Source organism: Propithecus coquereli, unplaced genomic scaffold (genome assembly GCF_000956105.1).
Source record: "Propithecus coquereli isolate 6110/MARCELLA unplaced genomic scaffold, Pcoq_1.0 Scaffold12, whole genome shotgun sequence".
Taxonomy (NCBI): Eukaryota; Metazoa; Chordata; class Mammalia; order Primates; family Indriidae; genus Propithecus; species Propithecus coquereli.
Genome location: NW_012136080.1, coordinates 7,658,820 through 7,684,997, shown reverse-complemented (window position 1 = coordinate 7,684,997; position 26,178 = coordinate 7,658,820). Strand labels below are relative to the sequence as shown.

Below are 26,178 nucleotides of genomic sequence, written 5' to 3'. Positions count from 1 at the left end.
AGGAGCAGTGATTCCGAGGTGAGGGATGCAGCCAGCCTGAGGTGACGGACATGACTTTCTTCCCTTCCTTTGATTTCCTGTTGAGGCTCCACATAGGCCTGTAGTATTGTAGTTTCCTATAGCCACTGTAACAGATAACCACAAACACGGTGGCTGAAGCAACACAAAGTTACCCTCTAACAATTCTGGAAGTCAGAAGTCTGAAATGGGTTTTGTGGGCAAAAATCAAGGTGGCAGCAGTACCGTATACTCCCTCTGGAGGCTCTAGGGGAGAATCTGTGTCCTTGTCTTTCGCTGCTTCTGTAGCTGCGTTCCTTGGCTCATGGCCCCTTCCATCTTCAGAGCCAGCAGCGTAGCATCTTGTTTGTTATGTTGCCTTCTGCTATTCCTGTCAGATGTGCCTGCCTCTTACACGGAGACTTGTGATTGCATTTAAGGCCCCCCTGCATAATCCAGAATAATCCCCCCATCTCAAGGTCCTTAACTTAATTACACCTGTAAAGTCACTTTGCCATATAAAGTAACATTCACAGGTTTCAGGGAATAGGACCTGGATATCTCAGGGGGTCATTATTTAGCCTACCACAGGCTGAACCCGTCTTTCAGAAAGCCAGAGGGTTGGAAGCTTGTTGGTGTGGTTCATTCAGGTCAGCCTTAGAGCAGCAAATGGACAGTGACTAGCACTACTGCCCTTCTCCTACTCGTCTCCCGTCCTCAGTCTGCTCCTGCCACCGTGACTTAACCCTTGAACTAAGTATATTCCTGTTTCACAGCTTTTGCATTTTTTTGTTGTTGTCGTTCCCTCTAGGATGGAAATTGCATGAAACAGGGAATATTTCTGCTTTGTTTGCCATCTTTTCCTCAGTGTCTAGCACAGTGACTAGCCTGCAATAAATATTACTGGCTTAGTAAGTATTAATAAGTGAATGAAGCCTGCTATATATAGTCAGTCCCCCTGCTCAAAAATACCTAAGAGGTAGTGTCTTTCCCTCAGGCCTGCCGTTTCTGTTGTAATCTGCTTCCATCCTTCTTTCCCCTCTACCCTCATCTCTGAGGAAATATGCTTCAGCCTGACAAATTCCTCATGTTTCAACAAAACACCCAGAGATTTTTGCTTTTGTTTTTTGCTCATTCATTCCATTCTTTCTGCCTGAAATGGTCTACCTGCCACCTGTATGTGTCCAGCTTTACCTGCTTTTTCAGTCCCAGCTAAAGCATCTTCTCCATGAAGTGACCTTGACTCTCACCCAGTGATGAGAATCTATTCAAAAGATCACCCACTGTGATCTTTTCCTTCCTTGAGTTCGGGTAGAACTTCACATTTCTCTCGTTTTGCTGTCATTGTCTTAAACTTTACATATTCCTTTTTACCTCCACTTCTAAACTACAGGTTTCTTGAGGGCAGGGTCTATATTTGATTCGCCGTTCTCTACGCTACAGTTCTTTCCACTTGGTTGAAGACCAGTAAATATTTATTGTTAAGTTATTGAAAACTTTTTTAACTTACCCCATCTAGTGACAGGTTAGCACTGTGTATTTAAAAGTACCAGTCAGTATTTCTTGCAGGATGGGAAAAAATGGAGATGGATACAGGCTGGTTGGTATTATCTACCAAGATGTGAAAACTCTAAGATCCGATTCCTCCTTGTCTGAGTCATGGTTCTTGCCATTGTCTCCCTTAGCTGTTCAGGGCAACAATGAAGTGTCCATGTGGGACATGGAAACTGGTGACAGAAGATTTACTCTCTGGGCCAGCAGTGCACCACCGCTTTCCGAGTTACAGGTTTGGCTCCAGTTTTTATTGTAAAGGACAGTGTAATTTCCTACATTCTAAGAATTTGCAGGCCTTTTATCAAACATATAAAATGTTTGGGCTTTTGGTTTATTTTTAAATTTGGGTTTTTAATAATATCAAGTATCATGTGGCCGTTGCTGCATGGGTGTTTTTCAATTCCTTAAGTTTGCTGGTGTTCTGCATCACTGAGTGTTTTAGTTGCTAACTCCATAAGGCTTGTATGTCTCTTTGGAACCGTAGTAAGATCTGGGTTAAGAAAAACCCAGATTGGAGTTTAGGTCATTAAAAAATGGAATATAACCCTCTTACATCTACTTTTGTTTTTAACAATCATGTTGCCAAGGGTCCTTCATTGGGGCAAAGGATAGGAAAGATTTTTTTCTCCTTTAGTTGGGGTCATGGTCAAGGTGATCCTGAATAGGAAATTTCAGGAACCTGAACAGGCTATATCTCTGTTCGGAATGATACAAAGCAAATGTATTTTAAAGTCCCAAAGAAGGAAGTAGACAGGACATATGTAACTAGTCTCTCATTTCTTCAGGTAAACAGGTCCTTATAAAGCTACTGTTAACTTACCTCTAGAAATGGTACCATCATTTATGGAATATACCGATGTCTTTTATTTGACTATTTCTTTTAAGCCTTCTCCTCACAGTGTCCATGGTATCTACTGTAGTCCTGCAGATGGAAATCCTATCCTGTTAACAGCTGGATCAGACATGAAAATAAGGTATAGTATCTAATAAAGAATACTTAATATGTAATACTTGGATAATAAAATATAGATGGATACTTTGGTTTATTCAAGGTGTTGTTATAGATATTGATGGCACTGTAATGTTTAAAATCATCTTACAAGGATAGCTGTTAATATTTTATTTGTAACTAATGTTATGCTATTCTGGAAAAATCTCTTTTCCTAATATAAAAGAAGATAAACAATGCATTGATTATTAGTTCCTCCCATTGTCCTGTAGAGATTATCACCATTTATTCTTTTCTTCCTAGGTTTTGGGATTTGGCTTACCCAGAAAGGTCCTATGTTGTTGCAGGAAGTACTAGTTCCCCATGTGTCTCCTACTACAAGAAAATAATTGAAGGCACCGAAGTTGTCCAGGTACACTAGTCTTTATTTTTGTTTCTTTCAAATTTTATAAGCACAAAAATGGCTTTCATAGTCATAGAGTTGATTAAAATCAGTGGCTTTGGCCAAGAATGGCAATATTTCTTTGAATTTAAGAAATACATATTCTTGGTTTTTCTGTATTTTTTAAAATTAAACTTTTATTAAGATAATAAAGTACACATACGTGATAGTTCAAACGAACAGTAGGCATTTCATATGTTTCTCAGTCTTTAAAGTCATTTTTAAGGAAGTACTACAAATGAAAAAGGCACAGTGAAGTTAAGTAACTTGTCCATGATCACACAGCTAGTGAACAGAAACTGGGACTCTAAAGCTTGTGTTCTTGACTCAGGCACAAATTTCAAATGAGATCATAATCCTGAAAATGCCTGGGCCAGAGTAGGTGCTTCATAAATGAAAGCGTGCTTTCTTCATGACAAATGTTAATGAGCTTTACAAGTGCTAGAACTCGGATATGTGTCATTTATACCTCTTTCAATTATATTTTCCTTTTTTCTTTTGATATTGACAAAAGAATATGCACAGAATGCTAGCCTAATTATAAGTTTCCATATTTGTAAGTGGCTGCTCATGGGATTCAAGGAGGAAGCCTAGAATGTCATTTTGGACCCTGTAATTCTTTTGCTGCTTGTATTTTTGAAAGCACAACCACTTGACAGATATTTACAATAAATCCCAGAAACAAGAATACTGACAAGAAGTAGAATGTGACATGGACTTTTAACTTAGGTTTATCTCCTTGACTTCTAACCCTCAAACAGGAAATTCAGAATAAGCAGAAGGTAGGGCCGAGTGATGACACCCCTCGAAGGGGCCCAGAGTCTCTGCCTGTGGGACATCATGACATCATCACGGACATTGCCACATTCCAGACAACGCAGGGCTTCATTGTAACTGCTTCTAGAGATGGGATTGTGAAGGTGTGGAAATAAAAGCCTACTGATTTGTATAAATTGTAATAAAGTTATAAATATATTGTAACTCAAGAGAAAAGGTATTTCTAGAGAACAGAAGAACAGATTCATTTGTGTAATTTTCAAAATCAGGTCTCTATGTTACTGTTTCATGACTAAACAAACTACACCCAAGGGGGTTAAGGAAGTTGTACTTAGCTAGTTTACTTGTGCATCTTTCTGCAAGAATCAGCCAGACAGCAGTATTGGGGACTTTTTATTGTATATGTCATAGAGGTGAGACTGTAAAATACGAAGATTAATAATGATGTCAGTTTATTTTGTATCGAAAAAGAGGTTGAAAAGATGGTTGTAAGCTATTATAATGTAAACACACTTTTGCTATTAAAAAATCTATTCAAACCTGCCAATAAACAATATTCATGCACCCTAAGAGATTTGTTTTTTGTTTGGGGTGGTGTTTTTAAACAGTAAACTTAAGCAGAGGAGTCAACTCTCCAGCAGCATTTGTTCTGAGGCAAAACAAAATACACAGAGAGATTTGGGCCTAAGGCCTAATATGTCACTGATTCCTTGTGACACTAAGTATTGTGCTCTTTCTGCTCTGTTCTCGTCTTTCTTCCTGTATGTTTTATAGTCTGCCTTAGTCATTACTTAATGCTATAGAATTGATTTCCTGTGTATCAGCTCTAGAGAAATGTGTGTCTTCTTGGCCATCATCATTGTTTATTACAGAATCTAGCATAAATTCTGACACTTGGCCCAACAGTTTGCTTTCATCCAGTGTATTTATTAAATGCATGAAAAAAAAAGTTAAAAACATGCCAAAAATTTATATTTTTAAAAGGCCCGAATTGACCTTTCCCACTAAGATAAAACTCTTCAAAGTTATAGATTACCATTTATCTACAGACCTAATTTTCTCTCTACATTTAATTCTCATCCATTTGCAGAAGGGTTTATGGTGTTCAGGATAGTTGGAAATTAGTTACATGAGTCTATAAAACCAAAAAGGTGAATAGGTAATCTGAGTCTAGGGAAAATACTTGTTTAGAAATACTCTAAAAAGTAAATTTTCTATATTTAATTATATAATTCAGTTATAGTATATAACAGTTTACAACGCATACATCTAGCTTCATGATTCAAACAGTCATTGCTCGGTATCTCTGGGGGGACTGGTTCCAGGACTCCTCGAGGATACCACAATCCATGGATGTTTGAATCCCTTATATAAAATGGTATAGTTGCATATAACTTATACACCTGTACACTTCCTCCCACATACTTTAAATCATCATGAGATCATGTGTAATACTTAACACAATGTAAATGCTATGTAAATAGTTACACAGTATTGCTTGGGGAATAATGACAAGAAAAAAAGTCTGTACATGTTTAGTACAGATGCAACCATCCTTTTTTTTTCCCTGAATATTTCTGATCCACCTTTGGATCATTTGAATTCACGGTACGAAACCCACGTATGTGGAGGGTGACTATAGTTTTTAGAAAGGTAAACAATAAAACTGTCATTAATGAACATGCTAGTCATTCAGAAAAGTCAAAGTTAGGAGTGATAGACTCTAGGCCTGATAGCTTCGTGGATTAGTAGAATTTGTAAATTTGGCATTGTCATGTTATATTGCCTCTGTTTCCCTTAAAGTCCGTTAAAACCATATTTATAGGGTTTGTAGCTACTCAGTCACATTTACAGTCTGCAGGGGTTGGAGAAATTTTTTTGAAACAAACTGCTATGCTGAGATTGGGCTTCAGGCCTGGAGCCATTAGATAAGCCATAAGACTGATAAATGTGGAAACTCATGAGGAAAAAATGGAGTGGGCTGACAGAAATATGACCCTTTTCTCCCCTTATCGTCCTTCCCATTCCTGTCTTCCCTTCCTCCCCTCAAAACCCCCGCCTTTTAAAAAATGTTATTTGGTTGAATTATTACTGAGTGTTACAGTCTGGTACCATGTTAAATTATATCTCATTTTGACCTCTACATTTTTGTCCCCCCTCAAGTCCAACTCATGGCTTAGTATAGAGATAATGGGAGGCCGGTCATTTACAGTTAATTTACATTTTTAAACCAAGAAGCATCACTATTTGTGTGATTCTTGGTTTAAATCAGGCATTATTAAATTTACATTCAACTTAATTTTTACTGCTTTCTACTTCTAGGAGAAAGAGGTAAAACATGGAAAATGCTAATATTAGGGATTTATTTTTAAAAAGGAACTTATATTTGTAGCATGTTTCAAAGCCCTCACCTATTAATGATTAAAAAGATGACCCAAAATACTAAAATTATCCAATCACTAAAGAAATATTTGTTTAGTATACTTTACTTACTAACACAGAAAAAAAACAAATGCATCTTAAAACTTTTTCCAACAATAAACAGAAGAAAGGAGTTTGTGCTTAATCCAGAATTAACTAGAAAAATCCCTTTTATTAAAATACCATTCATATTGCTTATCAATTTCTTGTATTTGAAACATATTTTTCATGAACCCCTAAAGCACCACTTAGGATAGATGAAGAAACCTGATACGTTTTCTTCTTCTCTGTTACCTGAGTATGAGTATGAAATTTAACTCATTGGACTGCTTGCTGCTTTGAAGACATTAGGAGCTATTTCTATGGAGTTGCCTGAGTAAGGATGGCAGAAGTGGTTTTAAAAAATAGTGCGGATGGCTCTTCTTTCCAGGTTTTATGAAAAGAGGTATAGAAAAAAATCTGAACATACCCTACTGACTTTGGTGTCAGTAACCATCTGCCCCACACATCCAAGCAGGGCTTCTTCCCTTCCTGAAGGGAGGATATTATGTGTAGTGGGGCCATTGCTACCGACTCTGGAGCCAGCCTTAGACTGAGGTAAGGTCTGAACATGGTGTTTAAATTAAAGAACGCTGCTCTGGGTGTTTAGTCGTTGAAAATACCAATCCCATCATAAAAGTAAGAACTGGATGGGGATGAGGAAACAGAGCCATCACAGAATGCTACCAGAGCTAGGCACTTCCACAACTTTTCCTGCTTTAACTTACTCTGATCTCTTTTGTACCTCTGCAACCCCACATGGATTTTCTTACCGTTTCCAAACTCAGTGTGTATTTAAGGCTCTTTTTAGAGCTCCACCAATCCTGTTGTGGTGCTGTTCACTATTGACTAAATAGCTACCTGATGGGTAAAAGTAACTCAGAGCTTCACCCATGACAAGTTGTGTCTTTACTCTCCTTCTCTAAAGAATATATGGATTAGGGAAAATTAATAAATGACCACATCAGGAAAGAAAGACTAGAAGTCCATCAAAATGGCCAGCCAGGAAGCTTCATAATGAAAAGAGCACTTCAGGCTCAAAAGCAATAACTTATGATCTGGGGGAGTTAATGAGTTTCTCGGAGGATTTGGAGCTGGAGAAAATAACTTTCTGCTTCTCACAAGCCCTGGCAAACAATTGCAGAAGGTGGAGGAAACCTTCTAGCACAAGCCCATCTGAGGACTAGTCAGTCCACACAGAAACAGTGATGTGTTTATGTGGACTAGTCATGGAACGTCAAATTTTAAAAAATATGACATACAAACAGCATCAATTTCTAGGGTAAATTTTGGAGTAGCCCCAAACACTTAAAAATACCTTTGGTTAAATGGATGATCATTAAACAGTTCTAAATTAAGAAAGAAGGCTTGGTTTATAGAAAATGGACTGAACAATCAAAAGAATTAGCATTGGCCCATGTACACACATGCATATACTAAATAAAATTTACCTTCAAATTATATCTCCATTAGACTTTTCAAAACATTTCTTTCATTCTTCCATCTTCTAATGATAACAGTTCTTGGGCATATCAGTCTCAGAATGCTGGAATTGCCAGGAATGGTCAAATAAATGGGCAAGATACATCTTAGTATCAGTGAGTGCAGGGGATCAAGTCACCTGATAAGCTACAACCTGTGGCTTGAGTTCTGGGGGCGGATTTCGTTAAGTCCAGAGTCGTACCATGCTTCCTAAGGCTAAATTGTTCCAGCACTTCCTTCACCATGTTGTTTGGGAGTTTTTATTACCTTTTTTCCATTTTTAAAGGTATGGGATGTGTTTCTGGTAAAATTTTGAATAGCGTCTCTGCCGCTTCTTGCTACTCTTGAAAGATATTTTTTGTCTTGAAAGAATTTTGCCTCCTGTAATGCATCTTCTTTGAGGGCAGCTTTATGTGATCCAGGAACAAAGCTATACAACAAAAGAAATCATAGAAGATAAATGCCATTTTAACTTTAATAGACTCCATATTAATCTTTCTAAATTAATTGTTTTCACCTATTTCCTTGTTGTATCCTTCCTCCAAAGTAATTTTGTTAAGATTCTTAAACTGGGCATTTAAACTGGCCCAAATATCAGAAGCTGACAAATAAGACATCTCGACAAAGTACGCAAAAGTATAATTTCAGTAGCAAAGTTTCTTCTTCAAGGAACGTGTTCCACTCAGATTTTCACATGGTTGGTTCTTCAGATTATTCTAACTTGGGTTCAAATGGCACCTCGTCAGAGACAACCATATCTATAGTTATCCTAGTTCTCTCCCAGTCACCCAGCACAGCATGCTTTTATTTTCTTTATAACACTTAGTACTGTCTGAACTTTTATATAACTTTTAAACTTTTTTAAGATCTGTTCTCCACTCTTCCACCCAGACAGTTCATGAGACCTTGTCTGTTCACCATAGTAATCCCAGGAACCTAGAAGAGTGCTCAGCACACAGACAGTAAGTATCTGTCTAATGAAAGCTTAAGTATATGCCACACTGCCCTCTTTCATCCCTTCCTCACTTTCTTCCAGCTGTCCATCTATGCATTCATCCAAATGTTTACTATCTGCTCTGTGGAAGGCATTGTGTTAGGTACAGTGGGCGACACAGAAATAGAGCACAGTCTGGCAGGCACAGAAAGAGCCTGACTGGGCTGGGTGTGGTGACTCACGCCTGCAGTCCTAGCACTTCGGGAGGCCAAGGCGGGAGGATTGCTTGAGATCAAGAGTTCGAGACCAGCCTCACAGCAAGAGCGAGACCCCATCTCTACTAAATAGAAATTAGCTAGACAACTAAAAATATATATAAAAAAAAATTAGCCACGCATGGTGGCACATGCCTGTAGTCCCAGCTACTCGGGAGGCTGAGGCAGAAGGATTGCTTGAGTCCAGGACTTTGAGGTTGCTGTGAGCTAGGCTGACGCCACGGCACTCTAGCCCGGGCAACAGAGCAAGTCTCTGTCTCCAAAAGAAAAAAAAAAGGAGCAAGCCGGAGTGGGAGTCGTGAGTAATGACAGTAACGGAGAGCTGGAGTCAGATGCTGAAAGGTCTTGAATGCCATGTTGAGAAATCAGGAAATCATAGAAGCCAAGCGCTAACCAGAAATTCTAGTCTGTGCTGATGGAAATGTCCTATAATCTGCACCAGCCAGTATGGCAGCCACGAGCCACATGTGGCTATCGAGCACTTGAGATGTAGTTAATGTAACTGAGGAACTGAATTTTTAATGTAACTGATTTAAATTTGAATAACCACATAAAGCTAGTGGCTACTCTATTGGTCAGTCGAATAAGAGAGCCATTTCAGACAGCCTCCTTTTACAGGGATGTGGCGGAAAGAGCTGTGAGTCCAAAGATATTCTTATTCCAGCCCCTTTTTTTACTAGTTGAGCAGCTCTGGGAAAATCACTTAACTAGAGTGATCCTTGTTTCTTCAGTTGTAAAATGAGGATAAAAATCACCCCCGTTGCTGAAAGCAACAGTTACCATGGTGCTGTATTGGTTACATATGAGAACACTGAGGCGCATAGAGGTGAAGGTCAATGGCAGAGCTGGGAATATCACCCAACTTTTCTAAGAGTCAGTGTTCCATGGGATTGGGTTTTTATTCAGGACACTAGGAGAACTATCAAGGTATCTGGAATGAGAAAGTGAAATGATAATAAATGTCATGCTGTCAGAGGCACCTGGATATGGGTGCAGATCCACAGGAAGGCAGATGGCTTGGGCACCTTGGACAGATAAGAAGGTATGAGGAACCTGGCACTACAGCAGGCGCTTCATGACTGTTTGTAGAATGAATGTGTGAGAGCCTGCTGGCATGAGGACAGAGAGGTTTATCAATACTGATAAACTGCAGCAATTAGCTGAATTATGGTCAAGGGAGACTTCAAGAAAACCTCAAAATGTTGAGACCAGAAGAACAGTGCAATATTCACTGCAATCCACTTCTTAACATCTTTCTGCTTTCTCCAGCTGGAAAATCTGACCTCTTACAAAACCATCAACGTTTAGAAAATAAGTACAATCAAAGACATAGAATGAATTTAAACTAAAACTAAAATTTATTTGACTTCCCTCTCATATACATGCATCCACTGCCCCCATACACACACACTCTTTTTCATTCATCTATAAAGAGAATTAAGGTGAAGGAAACATCAAAACAACACAGAGAATCTGCCATTCATGCATTCTATACTGTACGTCTGGGCTTCTGCAACTCAGAGCCCAAAGTGCATCTCAGTTGACTTCCATCACTGCTATCAGGGATCACTAAGCTAACAGGCAAACTTCCAGTCACCAAGAACACCAGCCATGGCTAAATTTCAGTACAAATGAATTTCCTCACGCTTTCTTTTTGCTCAACACTGTTATTTTCTTATTAATTTTCAGATTCTGAATGTTATGAACTCATTCTCCAAAGAGGTAACTACATGGAGAGGACATTCTTTCGAGGCTGAAGCACACAGTTTTCATAGCTTGAGAGTTTATATTATCTGTACTGTTCTCTTCCCTATCCTCCTCAACACCCCTTTCTCCATTAGATCCTTTTTTTTTTTTTTCTTTTCTGGCAACAAGATATGTTTGTTATCATCCTCCCTCTTTAAGAAAAAATAGCTAAATTGGTAAGTGCTTCTATAGCTTGACATTGCTGCCTTTTTTCCCTTCCAAATATTTTTATTCTCAAAAGGGTTGAACCATATATTTGAATTTCTATTTTTTCACTGGTATACAGTGGAGTGTGTGATAGCATTTGATAAGAATCACTTGATTACCCAGTTCTGGAATCGTATAGGACCTTGTTTCTCATTCTCCTACTCTTTATTATTCAGATAGTTCTTAGCTGATTGTCTTGATTACCTATTGTTGGAGTTACCAAAGAAATAAGACTGAAATAGTCAATTTATTTTGCAACTCGTGCCTAGCTCCAGTAAGCTCGTGAAAAGAGGGATGTAGCAAATTCTAGATAAAATGGGGTAGGTGGGACTAAGTATAGATTTCAGTTCTCTGTGATCACCGATCCCTCCATCTATACAGATAATCAGAAGTCAGCCATGCTTCTTTTCCTAGTTGACTGGATGCTTTGGAATAGAAAATACAGACAAGATTGCTTCTATTTCCAGAATTCTTTTTACCTTAATATACATTTTGTGTGTCCAGAAAACACATTTTGGAAAGCAGAATAACAACAGATGTATTATTCATATGGCATTGGTCATTGTGTCCATTTTTACAATTCAATTGTTCTGGCTCTGGCTTGTCACTGCTTTGAAGTCTGGCACTAGTTCTTCCCTGGCTGGCTGAAGCAATAAACAGGTGGCTTTCTGTCTTTTATTGTCTCTGAGCGGATCTAAGGGCTTATACAAAGAGGCTGCCCTGCAATCTCACCCTCAGTGGCCATCTGTCTCCTTGGTAGCTTGTGGTTTGTTTCAGTTCCTTCCTTTTCCATCTAATAAGAACCAGCTTCCACATGTATTTCTCAGAATTTCACAGCAGAATGATCTAATTCCTATGCAAGTCATTCTGAGGACTTGACAAGTCATCTTTATGGCCAGACCTCTTGCCTAGCAGGCGTTCTCATCTCCCTCAATCCTGTGTGTTCAATTCTGCCTCATTTTTCTTGAATGGCTCAGGCAGGGAATTTCAGAAGCACCTGTGTGGCTTGTTTCCTTTTATTACGGCCTTTGGTCACTTAGAGAAGGCCTGGAGAGTCCCAGTCTATCATATCGTCAGGGAGTGCACAGACAGTGGTATGGATTTCGTGTCTCAATTCCTTGATGCTCCAGCTATTTCCTGACTTTTCACCATTTCAGATGCATAGAAGCAGCTAAGTCTCCAGTGTGTCTCAGGCAATGTGGAGAAGGGGGAAGAAACTTCTTGTTCAAGAGCACTGTGGATCCCCTCCTCCTATTCACATAGCTCTTCAAACAGAAAGCATGGTGGGAGGGGTTTTTAAAAACGCCTTTTAACTGGGTAGATTGGCTTCTGCATCTGCCCTTGCAGTCATGGCTGGCTATATAATATGTGAAGCCAAATGCAAAATGCAAATGTGAGCCCCTCCTAGGTAAAAACAAAACAAAAACAAAACAGGAAAAACAAAGTTTTTCATTCTTTTGAAGTCTCTCTCTCTCCATCTGCCACGGAGGATTTTATTTGCCATAGTGTGTACCTCTGCCCCCTTAATTTGGTGTGTGGCCAGCTGTTGAATTCCTCCTCCCACCAGCCCCAGACAGATGCTCCAGAAGTCAAGGCATCACCCCCTTCCCTTGGCTTGCCATCACAACCCACAGCAGAGGGGTGACCCCCCACAAAAGACTATGGCAACATCTTTGCTGGGACACTCTGGGTGCCTAGATGGAGACAGGCAAAAGGCAAATGCACCATGGTGCCACCAGCCTGGGGCAGTTGGCCACTCCCATCTCTGTCCCAAGACTCTGGGATGGTGCCAGATCCCAAGGCTCTCCTTGTTTGTGCCCAAGGCCTTGCCAAGGCAGGGTGGGGAAGGGGAAGCCCAGGGAGCCCAGAGGTGCACAAGTGGTCTATAAGAACGAGTCCTGGGGATGTAGTGGAAGGTGGGACGGCAAGTAAACCAAGGTTCCAAGCCCCCACTCCTGAAGGCATGCTTTATTATCCCATTGGACTTGACTTTAAAAACATAAACTCAAAAATAATACTGAGTACGGAGCACTTAAACCCCAAGTGCTGGGCCCTACCGAGTGCCCGGGCCCTGTGCAAGCTGGGCAGCTTGCAGCACCTAGCACACCTGATTCCGCGAGAACACTGTTTAACGCCAGCTTTAATGCACCCTCCACCCTGAAGATGCCAGCCTCAGCAAGGGTCACATTCAAGGCTTCTGGTCTGTTTCCCTTTTCCAAGTTGCCAGACACATGCAGCAGGGGGAGCCCTGCTCTTCTTGGACTGACTTCACAGGCCTGTTTTAAGCTTGACTTCAGGAAGTGTTTGCTGCTGGACAGTTCCCCTGGACAGCTCATTCCCACCTTTCCCCACAAGGTGAGCAAGAGATTCCAGGCAGAGGTTTCTCAGAGGTGCCACAGCTGGGGGCTTCTGGACTGGGAGTGCTTCGCTGGCCCTGATCACTACACAGAAATGCACACACTACACAATAATTGTAGGCACGTTGTCAAAGTTATTTGCCTAAGTATAAGTTCCAGGTGAGGGTGTGCACTTGATTTTTTTTTTTTTTTTGAAGTTGTAATAGAAATGTTTTTTATTTTTTTTTCCTATAACTTTTTTTTTAAATTTCAGAATATTATGGGGATACAAATGCTTTGGTTACATATATTGCCTTTGCCCTGCCCGAGTCAGAGCTACAACTGGGCCCATCCCCCAGATGGTGTACACCGCAGCCATTAGGTGTGAATTTACTCACCCCCTCTCCCCCCTGCCTGACACCCGATGAGGGTTACTTCCATATGTGTACATAAGAGTTGATCAGTTAGTACCAATTTGATGGTGAGTACATGTGGTACTTGTTTTTCTATTCTTGTGATACTTTACTTGGAAAAATGGGCTCCAGCTCCATCCAGGATAATACAAGAGGTGCTAGATCACCATTGGTTTATGGCTGAGTAGTACTCCATGGTATACATATACCACATTTTATTAATCCGCTCATGTATTGATGGGCACTTGGGTTGTTTCCACATCTTTGCAATTGTGAATTGTGCTGCTATAAACATTCGGGTGCAGATGTCTTTCTTATAGAATGTCTTTTTTTCCTTTGGGTAAATACCCAGTAGTGGGATGGCTGGATCAAATGGTAGTTCTACTTTTAGTTCTGTGAGGTATCCCATAATACTTTCCACAGAGGTTGTGCTAATTTGCAGTCCCACCAGCAGTGTAAGAGCATTCCCATCTCTCCGCATCCACGCCAACATTTGTTGTTTGGGGACTTTTTGATAAAAGCCAGTCTCACTGGAGTTAAGTGATATCTCATTGTGGTTTTGATTTGCATTTCCCTGATGATTGAGATGTTGAGCATTTTTTCATATGTTTCTTGGCCATTAATCTGTCTTCTTTTGAAGAGTTTCTGTTCATGTCCTTTGCCCACTTTTTAATGGGGTTGATTTTTTCTTATTTTCCTCAGTTGTATATAGATTCTAGTTATCAGCCCTATATTGGATGTATAGCATGCAAATATTTTCTCCCATTCTGTAGGTTGTCTGTTTGCTCTCGTGATAGTTTCCTTGCCTGTGCAGAAGCTTTTTAATTTGATCAAGTCTCATTTATTTATTGTTGTTGTTACTGTGATTGCCTTTGAGGTCTTCTTCATAAATTCTTTGCCTAGGCCAATGTCTATAAGAGTTTTTCCAACATTTTCTTCTAGAATTCTTATGGTTTCATGCCTTAGGTTTAAGTCTGTTATCCACTGTGAGTTGATTTTTGTGAGAGGTGAAAGGTGTGGATCCTGTTTCAGTCTTCTACATGTGGCTATCCAGTTTTCCCAGCACCATATATTGAATAAGGATTCTTTTCCCCAGTGTATGTTTTTGTCTGCTTTGTCAAAGATCAGATGACTATATGAGGATGGGTTTATATCTGGGGTCTTTGTTCTGTTCCATTGGTCTATGTCTCTGTTCTTTGCACACTTGATTATCATCAGTGTCTGGGTATGTATGCGTGTGTTAATATAGAATGATTTACCACAGAAACAAAGAAACACTAACGATTTCATTTATTCCTTATTTGTAAAAATGTAACTAATATTCATACATGCAAAATATATTACATATGCATGTTACTAAGTTTTAAAGGAACTAACTTTTGCCTTTATTAAGGCAAATTATTAATAAAACATTACGTTATATTCTTATTATATTCTTCATTTTCCTTTGTTTTTTAAATCAAATCCATCAGTCTCTGATTGTAACTGGCATGTTTAGTCCATGTATTTTTATCGTGATTACTGATGTATTTAAATAGACTTGGTCTGTGGTCTTAACTTTGTGTCTTCTACTTGTCCTTTCTTGCCTTTTTTAAAAATGTATTTTTTCTTGGTTTTTTATTTTAAAAAATATTTACGTTCTTTTTTATTCTATTTTCCCTCATTACATTTTTGGGAGTTAGCTACTTTCTGTTTTTCTTTTCTGTGTGTGCCCTCAAATTTGTCAATGCATTTCTAAGAGTCTAAAGTTTTCAATAGCCTAAGACCCAGCCCAAATAATGCATGTTTCTAGAACCATTTAACTCGATTTACCTCCCTGTGACTTATATTATTATTGTCTCTTTTTTTTAGTACCATCTTTCTTTCCTTAAAGGTCAAGTTTTTTTTTAAATAACCAAAGGTTATTTTAGTGTTTAATGTCTTTTCTCATATTTAAATAAATCAAAAATACTTATTAGTATTTATATTAGTACTATTTTCTTCTGTTAAAACTACCAGGTGACAAATGTTTTATTTTTATAGCTTTATTATCAAGTACAGCTTTTTTGTAACCCCACGTTAGATATTACTGTTATTTAAAAATATATGTTTAGATTTACCTAAATATTAACCGCATTTTATCATTCATTTTTACTTCTTGTATCTCATTCCTTCCTTCCTTATTTGGTAGTTTTATTTTCCTTGAAGTTTCTTTAATAAAGACTATTTTGTTGTAAACTATTGTATTTTTATCTGAATCATAGTTTTTTGTTTTTTTTTTACCATTAGTTTTGAAAGACAGTTTCTAAGTTGACAAAAATTTTCTCTCACTAGTTTAAAGATACTCAACAGTTTTGTGGCTTCCACTGTTGCAATTGATAATTCAGTTATGAGCCTAATTATAATTTCTTTGTAGATAATCTGGTCTTTTTGTTTGCTTTTAAGTTTTGTCTTGGTGTTCTGCATTTCCCTAAACCATGGCTAACTGGTGCTTTCTTTTTATTTATGTCCTGCCTGTTATATCTTGTCTATTCTTAATCTGTGAATTTGTGTCTTTCATAAGGTCTGGAAAATGATCAACCCTTTACGTCTTTGAATATTGTCTCTCATTTATTATTTCTACATTATCTTTCTAGAATTCCAGTTAGATATAGTTTAGATCTTTCCTTTCAGTTCTATCGCTAAACCTCTTATATTTATCATTTCTGCATACTCAATATTTTCTTCAGTTGTTTTCTAGTTCATTATGTTTCTCTTCAGTTGTGTCTATTACCCTATTTAATCCTTCATTGAGTTTTACAAGTTATTTATTTTGAAAATTGTAAAATTCATAGAAAATTAGACAGAGAACAGAACCATAAATACCTGTATACCTTTCACCTAGACAATGTTGCCATCTTGCTACTTTGTGTGTATGTGTATATGTATATCTATATATGTCTATATACACACACAGACACCATCTTACTTCCCTTTAGGAAAACCATCTGAAAGTAGGTCACAGCCATCATGCATGTTAATCTTGAATACTTCAGCATATCTGTCTCAAGGGCAAAGACATTCTCTTATACAAACATGATACTATTACCACAAACAAGGATATCCACATGGATTCAACAATATCATCTAACATATTGCTCATACTCAAATTTCCCCAACTGTTCCCCAAATGTCATTTGTATCAGCTTTTTTTTCTGATCTAGGATCCAATTAAAGTTCATACAGTTATATTTGACTGTTTGGACTCTTTAGTCTCTCCCATTCTAGAACAGTACCCCATGTCCCTCTAGTCTTCATGACATGAAACCTATAAAGAGTACAGGTGAAGTGTTCTGAAGAACATTCTAGATTCTGGAATTGTCCAAGGGTTTCTTCATTATTAGACTTGAGTCTCAAACATCCTATATGAGGTTCGTGCAAGAAGCAGAACTTGGTTTAAGTGGGCACTGCCAGATCTCACTGTGTAAAAGCACATTTTCCTTTTCATAATTAATAACATGGGAGTGGTTCTTTGAGACTCTTTAAACAGCCTGTTCCCCAACAACCTGTTACACATTAGCATCCCTTAATGATCAGTTGTTACATTAGTTATTAACATTATTATATTATAAATTACAAATTAGTGATTTTCTAATTCTACCATTTCCTCTACATTTACTAGCTAGCCTTCTAATATAAAGAGCTTTTCCTCCCATTTGCCATTTTTTACATATCTACATAGACTTACAGATTTTAAAAATTCAATGTATTATAATTTGTACCATCATTATTCTTTCTGATGATCAAATTATCCAAAATTAGACCAGTGGGATCCTTTCAAGACAACTACTTTGTCCTTTTGAAATGTCATTGTTAGTTTTTAAATATCTTCTTACCTTCTGGCACAACAAGTTGCTCCAGGCTAACATTGTACCTTCCCTGCTGCAGCCTAGAATTAGGGCTTTCTCTAAGAAACCCTGATTCCTTTTAATGGTATTTAGAAACCAAGATCTGGTCACTAGTTATGTTCATTGCCACTGGGGCATCCCATTTGGGTGTTTTATTTCAACAGTTAGATCTTTCATTAAAAAAACTAGTTGACTATTTTTCAGATCAACCTGGTCATTTTGAAAATTATATCTTGCTCCTTTGAATTATATTTTAATATCACGTAGCAATATATATATATATTTTTTTATTATTCCAGGGTTTTGTGAGGGTACAAACATTATAGTTACACTTTATGTCTTTGCCTCATCCAAATGCGGGTTAAAGGCATGCCCTTCCCTCCCTTTAGTGCTCCCTATGTCTTTAGTTGTAGATTTGCCCTCCCATACCCCTAATCCCTAGAGAGTATTTCTGCCATGTGATCAACCTAGTGTTGATCAGTTAGTACCAATTTGATGGTGAGTACAAATGGATCCCGTTCTTCTGCTCTTGTGGTGCCCCACTTTGGATAATGGACTTAAGTTTAATCCAGGAAAGTAGCAATATATTTTTGATGGAGGAGGAAACAAAAGAGGAAGAGATAGAGAACAAAGGACGGGGCATATTCATTTATCAATTACTACCAAGCAGATATGATAATACCTTCGAGACTGTCGTGGAGGCTGCTTTGGATCTGCAGAGCTGAGTCTGTTGCACTTTGTTTTGAAGTGTATTGGTGGGTATTTGTTGATTGCACCTAGGAAGAGAAGTCTATGATGAGTCTCTTATTCATGGCTGTTAACATTACTGTAATCCTCTCTGTACACAAAGAAACATTTATCAAAGAAAGATCCGAACTAAGTTGACCAGATAAAAATGAAGGCAGATTTCTCAAGAGAATCTCTAAAAATGAATTTAGAAAATACATTACTTCTGAATTTACAGGTGAATTCAACTTTTTATTTTTGTTTTTTTAATTTTTGAGATAGGGTCTCACCCTGTTGCCTGGGCTACAATGCAGTGATGTCATCATATTAATAGCTCACTGCAACCTCAGACGCCCTGGCTCAAGCAATCCTCCTTGCCTCAGTCTCCTGAGTAGCTGGACCTACAGTTGTGCACCACCATGCCTGGCTAATTTTTAAATTATTTTTTTGTATAGATGAGGTCTCACTATGGTGCTCAGACTGGTCTCAACCTCCTATCCTCAAATGATCCTCCTGCCTCAGACTCCCAAAGTGCTGGGATTACAGGCATGAGCCATGTGCCCAGCCCACCTAACTTTTTAATAAGATGCCCTTAACTGCTAAAGTTGATTAACCATCAGAGGAGCTATCACAAGCCAGTCCTAATGGTCTGGCCTTTAACTAATATGAACTAATCAGAATAGTTATTTTTTATTTGCTCCTTTGAAATATCAAAATGTAAAGAGACAAGGACATTCCCTTTATGGTCTGTGAATCACTAACTACAACAGTAACATCGGTGCCATCTTAAGTCATTAGTGGCTTATTTCATTTGGAATTGTACTAATTTTTCATAATAATAAAGCATGCCTCTTTATAACATTTAAAAATTTAAAAGCCATTTTTTGATGGGAATCTTTAAAAAGGTACTATATATTACGTTTGTACCCCCATAATATCCTGAATTTAAAAAAAAGGTACTATATATTTCATTGAAACATTACACTGAACAGATGTGTTGAACACAATTAAATGTCTTCCTGGTGACCTGGGGTCATGGTAAGTAGCAGGTTTGTCTTGGACTGTGACACAGCACTGTCCCCAGAGCTGCTGTTATAGCTAGGACTGTGCACTCTAGCCCGAGTGGACTAAGACTGATGCTATCCTTATTGTATACCTCATTTCTTATTGTATACCTCATTTCTTATTTCTTATTTTTAATCTAAGTATGAGATTTTCAGTAGTTTTGCTTCTCTTACAAAATGTGTTGATTCTGGTCACTCCTCGATACCCAGCACCTAAACAGTGAGTGGCTCAGAGTAGAAGTCCAATAAATATACGTTAATGTTGAATGAATGTGAGTCTGTGGGCCTGCTATAAAATTAAGCACGTGGTTGAATATGATTATGCAAAGTCTTTTCTGACTTGTACTTTCACAGCTATATTTTGAAGATTGACAATTTCTAGATACCTAAGTTCTAAAATAGTAGTATGTAACTGTGTCATGGCTATAGTTTTCAAAAGCAGTTTATATCTCTCATGTAACTCTGAGCACCTTTTTCTTAAACATCTCTTTCCCTTTCCTTGGTTGGGGAGGGGTGGTGGTGCCATTTATCTAATGATACAATTTGACTGATTACCATGGCACACCACCTAGAATTTTGGGGGACTGAGGAAGGAAATTCCATCCTAGGACTTCCTTCCAACTTCTTGCCCCATAGGGAGTGTTTCTTTACAAGATTATCAGTCTTTCAAGGTGTTTTGTTTTACCTTCACAAATGCCTTGTGATCACTTCCCTCAAAATGACTCCTGGCCCCTCTTTACTACCTTTTCTGCCAGTTCTTCTTTCTGGTTCCTATTCCAGAACACATCCACGTAAATTTCATTCTGGGAGCTTACTGCTCCCATACTGGTGCTTCGGAGACCATACTGCGCACGTGAATCACCTGGGGATCTTGATAAAATGCAGATTCTGGTTCAGAATGTCTGGAGTGGAGCCTGAGATTCTGCATTTCTAATAAGCTCTCAGGTGATGCTGGCACTGCTGGTCCTAGACTCAGTTTGAGTAGCAGAGGACCAGAGGACATAGCACTGGCCCCACCAACAATCTCCAAGACTCCTCAGACCTTAACCTGCACTGAACGGTCAGCGTCTTCACAGCCTTAACTGGTCTCACCATGTAATATCAGTGACAAGTTTGAAACACAGTCAGTACCTTACTTGAGCTGCACTGGGTACTCTTTGGCCTATGTGTTCACTTTTCTGCATCTGGATCCAAGGGATAATTCACCATGAAAATGTTTGCAAATGCTACCGAGCACCCTTTAACCTTCAGAGTCATAGCAAGACATGGCTTCTTTTTATCCATCCTGTTGCATTCAAAATGGATTGCATATTTTCAAAGCAAGCTCAATCCAAGAAATACAGCTCATGTTTCTCTTTTATGGGCATCAGTTACATTAATTACTGGCATTATAAAGAGTCACTAATGAGGCTAAGAAAGTTTTGCAAGGCTGTGTCTTTCATTCTGACAAGTAAAATGGTATCTCCTAACACTTCAAATTCTGCTTTAGGAACTCATAAAAACAAAGCCAAGAATTGTTTAATTTTTCTTTGGCTCTCTCTTTTGGTGTGTTAACTGATGAAACTTTCCATGAAAGGGCAATGTGCTAATGTTACGTGGCAAGCATCTCTACTTTGCAGCTAAAGTCCAGGCTGTGAATTCACATCCCCAGACTACACTGCTGCATGTGGACAGATGTGTGAACAGCGGCTTGTTATGATTGCTTCTGGTTCCATAGGAACCAGAGGCATTTAAAAAAAGAGCCAGAAAATTAAATGCTTAGGAATCAGAGGTTTCCTCCTTTCCACCATCCATCATTACACCCTTGACAATAGGTTTCCAAGAATCCAGGTCAGCTTATCAACCTTTTCTGGGGCAGGGGAGAATACCAAGTATACCCTTAATACACAGAAAAGAACAGATTTTCTGACTTACGCCTGATTGAGTTTATAAAAGACTTCATAAACTTCACACCGTATCTGTGGTCAGGTTTATGAATTCGGCCAAGCTGGACCAAGTGGTGATCCAAAGGGTGGCTGGCTAAATCTTCCAGTTCCTTATCATTCCAAGTAGGGCCAAGGGAAAACACAAATAGGGCATACCCCTGACATTTAGCTCTCAAAGATTCTTTCTTTAAAGTTTCCTCATCCAAGTGACTGGTTTCCCCAGCAGATATCACAAATATGACTTTATTTCTTCTCAGATTGGGTGCACTTAAAAAGATATTGTCCAGAGTCCATTGTAAGGCATGACCAATAAAAGCATCTCCATTTAGTTGTTGAACTGATTCTTCTACGTGCCTCTTCATGAGGCGCTTACTGCTGTAGGTAGTAAGGTTGAACTCTGTTCTCACAGGACTCTTGTGAGTGTTGGGTAGGAAGTTGGGGGGAGCATGGCTCAATAGGGCCACTCGGTCTCCAGTGACAGAGGTTTCAGGCTCTGGGGTGATTTCAAAGTGATCTAGCAGTGCTCCCAGGAAGCCTCTTATATCTTCAAATTCAGCACTTCCCACGTTCCGGGAGCCATCCAGAAGGAAAGCAGCATCCATGTAAGACTGCACAGGAGGTGGCCTGGCTTGGTCACAAGAAGCATCTGGCTTGCATATATCTGTGAACCAAAAGTCACTTAGGGTTACTAAGCAGAAATGGACAGAAAAGGAAAGACAGCATTTCAAGTATTTTGATGTTTGGCAACTGTATCATCTTTGATGTTAAAATAGTTGCTAAATGACTTTAATATCAACAACAGGAAGATTTCCTAGTACATGGTTTGCATCTACTTTCAAAAAGTACAGATTTTATACTGAGCCTGTGTCTTGGACTCCATTTACTGATGCTATCAGACTTTTAAAAATTAAGCTGCTTTCAACAAAAGTTTAATCTTGGCTGTCTCTTAAGTTTATAATGTTTGAAGAGGACAATATATCTCATGCCTTACAAAAATACACTGTATCACAACATAATAGCTACTGATCCCTCTAGACTGACAATATAAAGGTTAAACCAATGGCCCTTATCGCTATGCTCACATTGTTCTATGAAAAAGTAATCTGCTTAGAAAGTAAAAGTGAAAAAAAGCAATATATCTTTTATTTCAATTTAAATAATAGTTATAACTCAAGGTCTATGTGTGCTCCCTAAAGACAAAGTTACTGCCCATCCTTGTATTTCCATAGAGCTTATTAGTTGAAAGCTCAGTATGTGTTTGTTGAATGAATACTGGATATTAATAGACTTTCATAAAATATGAGGTCATTTTTATAAATATTTATATCTAACAAAAGAATGCATAGTAATAAAAACAGAGAGGAGATTTTATTAAATCTGACCACAGTGAATATTCAGAAAAATTTTAAAAAATAATTGGAAATGGAAGGATCTTAGAGGTCACCAAATCCTCTAATTTTATGGAATAACTGAGGCCAGGAGAGTAAGATCATTTTGCCAAAGGACAAGTATGTCTAGGAGTTTCTATACATGAAGTCTGTGTTTTATTGCTAGAGATGAGGACATGTAGTGTAGTAGTAGGGAGGCTCCTTGGCTTAAAAGCTGGGATATCTGGGTTCTGGTCTTGTCTCAGTAACAAACATGCTGTGTGCCTCTGGCCAAGTCACCACTGGGCCTCAATTCTACACAGTCTGCACAATTAGGTCATAGGATTAGATTCACCTGGAGATCCTTTCTAGGGCTGACATTCTGTAACCCTAGGTTTCCAGTAATAGTTGATGGTTGAGAATGAGAATGACCTCTTTAAAAACCAAAGAGAAGGAAGAGAAATGGAATAACATGTGTATGGACAGCTGGTGCTTACATATGGGCATGGGCCACAAATAAAAGCTATTAGATGAAAGATTAATGACAAGAATGCTGATCCTCGGGAACACAGCAAACTCCTAACTTCAGTCTTGCTCATGGACTCAATAAAGATGTGACTCCGGTCAAGTTATGGTACCCTTATTGAAATTTAGTAAAATTTTATGACCCTGTGTAATGATCAGATGACAGAACAGTCACCTGTGTGCAAGGCAGTTTCCAAAATCAGGACAGCAGGCTGCCCATTTGCTCAGTTTTGTGGGTTTTTTAATTGCAGGAAATGACAGCCAAAATATCTTCCATTATAGGCCTAAGAGATGAAACAAGAGTTTAAGCCAAGAAATGGAGCCAAAATCTATCCCTAGTCACACATGTGCAACTTCTGACCATGCAACATACCAGCACACACTGTCGTAACTGACATGTTTGAAAGAGCAACTGAGAATATACAGGGTGGGATGTAGCTCCTCACAGAACGGTTAGTGCTTTAACTACTTAAGATTGCCAGCGCCTAAACCAACCCTGCACAGTCCAGACAGTGAGAGAGCCTGAGAGAGAGAGAGAGGTGGGGAGAGGGAAGAGGGAAGCAGAGGGAAAGACAGAAAGAAGAGGGGTTATTAGACCAGAAATCTTACTTCTCCCTCAGAATGACCACCTCCCGGTGAGGTCATTTAGATGGCAAGCATCAGCTTCTCACTGACACACATGGAGAAGGAGAGCAATCAAGCATTTTCTTCAGGCTCAAAAAGAGAGTTTCAGGGAACAGAAGAGTAAGACCTCTGCTGCTCATAAACTGCAGGCAGTTTAGACCAGCAGCCTTCTTGGGTTTGGTCTGCCTGTGAGGCCCTGAGCAAATTATTATAATACATTTCACTAAGCTTCATTTTCCCCCTTTGTAAAATGGAACTAACAATAGTTCAAATGTTTTAGGATGATTATAAGGATTGAATGACATAATTCATTTAAAGGGATTAGAATAGTGCTTGGATTATAACAAGCACAATAGCTTAAGTATTAACTGTCATCATCACTATCACTGATACAACCAATTAGAACAGTGCATGGCCTGTAAGTAAATGCTTGATATCTCTTAGCTATTATAGCCACCAAAAATCCCAGTGGCTTCCACTGCCTTCATAATTATTAGAACACTCAAATAGAAAATTGGAGTCCAGTTTTCTAGTTAGACCTATAGATAATGTACAAAACACTATAAACAAATCAACATTACAAATCTTTCTGATGTTTAATATTTGACAGTCCAGCCAGGTGTGGTGGCTCATGCCTGAAATCCCAGCACTTTTGGGAGGCCAAGGTAGAGGATCGCTTGAGCCCAGGAGTTTGAGACTATCCTAGGCAACATAGTGAGAGAGACCTTGTCTCTACAAAAAATTTTAAAAATTAGCCAGATGTGGTGGCACGCACCTGTAGTCCTAGCTACTCGAGAGGCTGAGGTGGGAGTATCTCTTGACCCCAAGAGTTTGAGGTTGCAGTAAGCTGTGATCATGCCACTGCACCCTAGCCTGAGCAACAGAGGGAGACCCTGTCTCAACAAAACATTTAGGAGTCCATGAAGCTTCTATTCAATGAGAAATGCATGAATTCTTGCAATTTTCCACTTCTGTACTAAAAAATATCCCCAAGGAGGTAGAAGGGTGCTGAATTACTTTAAAGTATTTCTTTGGGTCTATGAACCTTTGAGGTTTAGAAAATACACAAATATACTTTATGGCACGAAAAACTTGGCAATGAGATAGGCTAAGTTTTTCTAAAAATCATTACTGTTTCCTGGAAGCTGCAGTAAGTAGAGAGGCCTGGAATGTAGCCCTCCTGCTGGGATATATAGGAGGAGACCCCACTTGCTGAGCTGAGACGTTCCATCTGTGGGAGATGCAGTGTGACAAGTTGCACCCAGAGCCCCAGAGAAGTCTTCCCAAGGCCGCACATATCCTTGCTGCCAAGTTCCAGCTGCTCCTAATGGTGACTCAATGTGCTTAACAGGCTGGACCAAGTTATCTTCCGTGGGTCTTACCGTAGCAGAAAGTGCACCGCTGGAGTCTCTCTAACGCTGGTGTGTAGTCAGCCTCCGCCCCAGAGGGAACCACTATTACTTGAAACGTGCCAGTGTCATCAATCTGAAGGAAGCAGAAGAGAAAGAACAGCTTAGTGGGTAAGGCTTCAAGAACCTCCCTGGACTGTTTAGAGAACCGAGATCTGGAGAGGGCAATAGTGCGCTTTCTAAGAAAGTCCTGGGGAGGCAGAGCACAGCAGCATGGCTAAGAGCTCTGCCTGGGCTTTAGTCTCTACTCTCTAGCTGTATGACAAGTTACTTTGCCTGCTCCCTCCTCTGTGAAATGAGAACGTTACTACTACCTAACAAGACTACTGTCGGCAACAAATGAGTTCCTAACTGTAAAGCACCAACTGGCACAGAGTGGGTGCCATGTGGGTCACCAAAGACCACAAAGCACTTTCATATCCATCATTCCAACAACCCAGTGAGTTAGTTTTTATGTTCATCATGCCCATTCTATAGATGATGAAACTAAAAGCTCAATGAAAGATAAAAGGATTAATCAAAAGACACTGGACACCGAAGGCATTTAAGGAAGAGGATCAGAGACCTCCGCTCCCCGCAAGGCCAGAAAACCTTGTAAAATCACAGGATGCTCTTTATAAGTATCTTTAGGTTTCCACTATGAACTAGCCATCCAAGCTGGCTTTGAAATGCACTCAGACCCACATCCAGGCAGCTCTCGTTTCTAAATAACGTCCCAACCTTTTCCAACTTGGCCCCGCTGTTAGTAACCCATCTGGGGAGCTTAAGAGTGGAGAGCAGGGAGAAGATGAGAAGGCTCCAAATAATCAAGAATAATGAACTTGGTTAATTGACTCCAAGATAATTGATAGTTGAAGAAAAATTGTAAGTATGACCCTATCTAATGTCTCAGGGCATTACATCAGATGACACTTTAGTTTTCTCATGTGATTCTACGGTCTTAAGCTAACAACTTCCCTCTTTCTCTGGGAAGTTTCCTTCCCATACTTAATCTATAGATGTAGAACTTTGGAGGTTGTTGTTTTTTTTTTTTTATTTTTTTTATTTCAGCATATTATGGGGGTACAGATGTTTAGGTTACGTATGTTGCCCTTGGCCCC

At 39.1% G+C, this 26,178-nt stretch overlaps 2 protein-coding genes across 2 annotated transcripts in view; one reads left to right on the top strand and one right to left on the bottom strand.

Moving 5' to 3' along the window:
• Positions 1-4,283, top strand: part of PIK3R4 (phosphoinositide-3-kinase, regulatory subunit 4) — a 67,992-nt gene extending 63,709 nt beyond the window's left edge. Inside the window, exons 18-21 of the mRNA XM_012664546.1 lie at positions 1,683-1,783; positions 2,437-2,525; positions 2,804-2,912; positions 3,704-4,283. Coding sequence (XP_012520000.1) covers positions 1,683-1,783; positions 2,437-2,525; positions 2,804-2,912; positions 3,704-3,874 — 470 coding nt within the window. The 3' untranslated portion in view covers positions 3,875-4,283. The remainder of the gene's footprint in view (positions 1-1,682; positions 1,784-2,436; positions 2,526-2,803; positions 2,913-3,703) is intronic.
• Positions 4,284-7,877: 3,594 nt separating this feature from the next.
• The window catches only part of COL6A6 (collagen, type VI, alpha 6), a 102,218-nt gene continuing 83,917 nt past the window's right edge, over positions 7,878-26,178 (bottom strand). Inside the window, exons 34-36 of the mRNA XM_012663274.1 lie at positions 21,143-21,814; positions 18,121-18,214; positions 7,878-8,091 (exon numbers count right to left, since the gene is read on the bottom strand). Coding sequence (XP_012518728.1) covers positions 7,878-8,091; positions 18,121-18,214; positions 21,143-21,814 — 980 coding nt within the window. The remainder of the gene's footprint in view (positions 8,092-18,120; positions 18,215-21,142; positions 21,815-26,178) is intronic.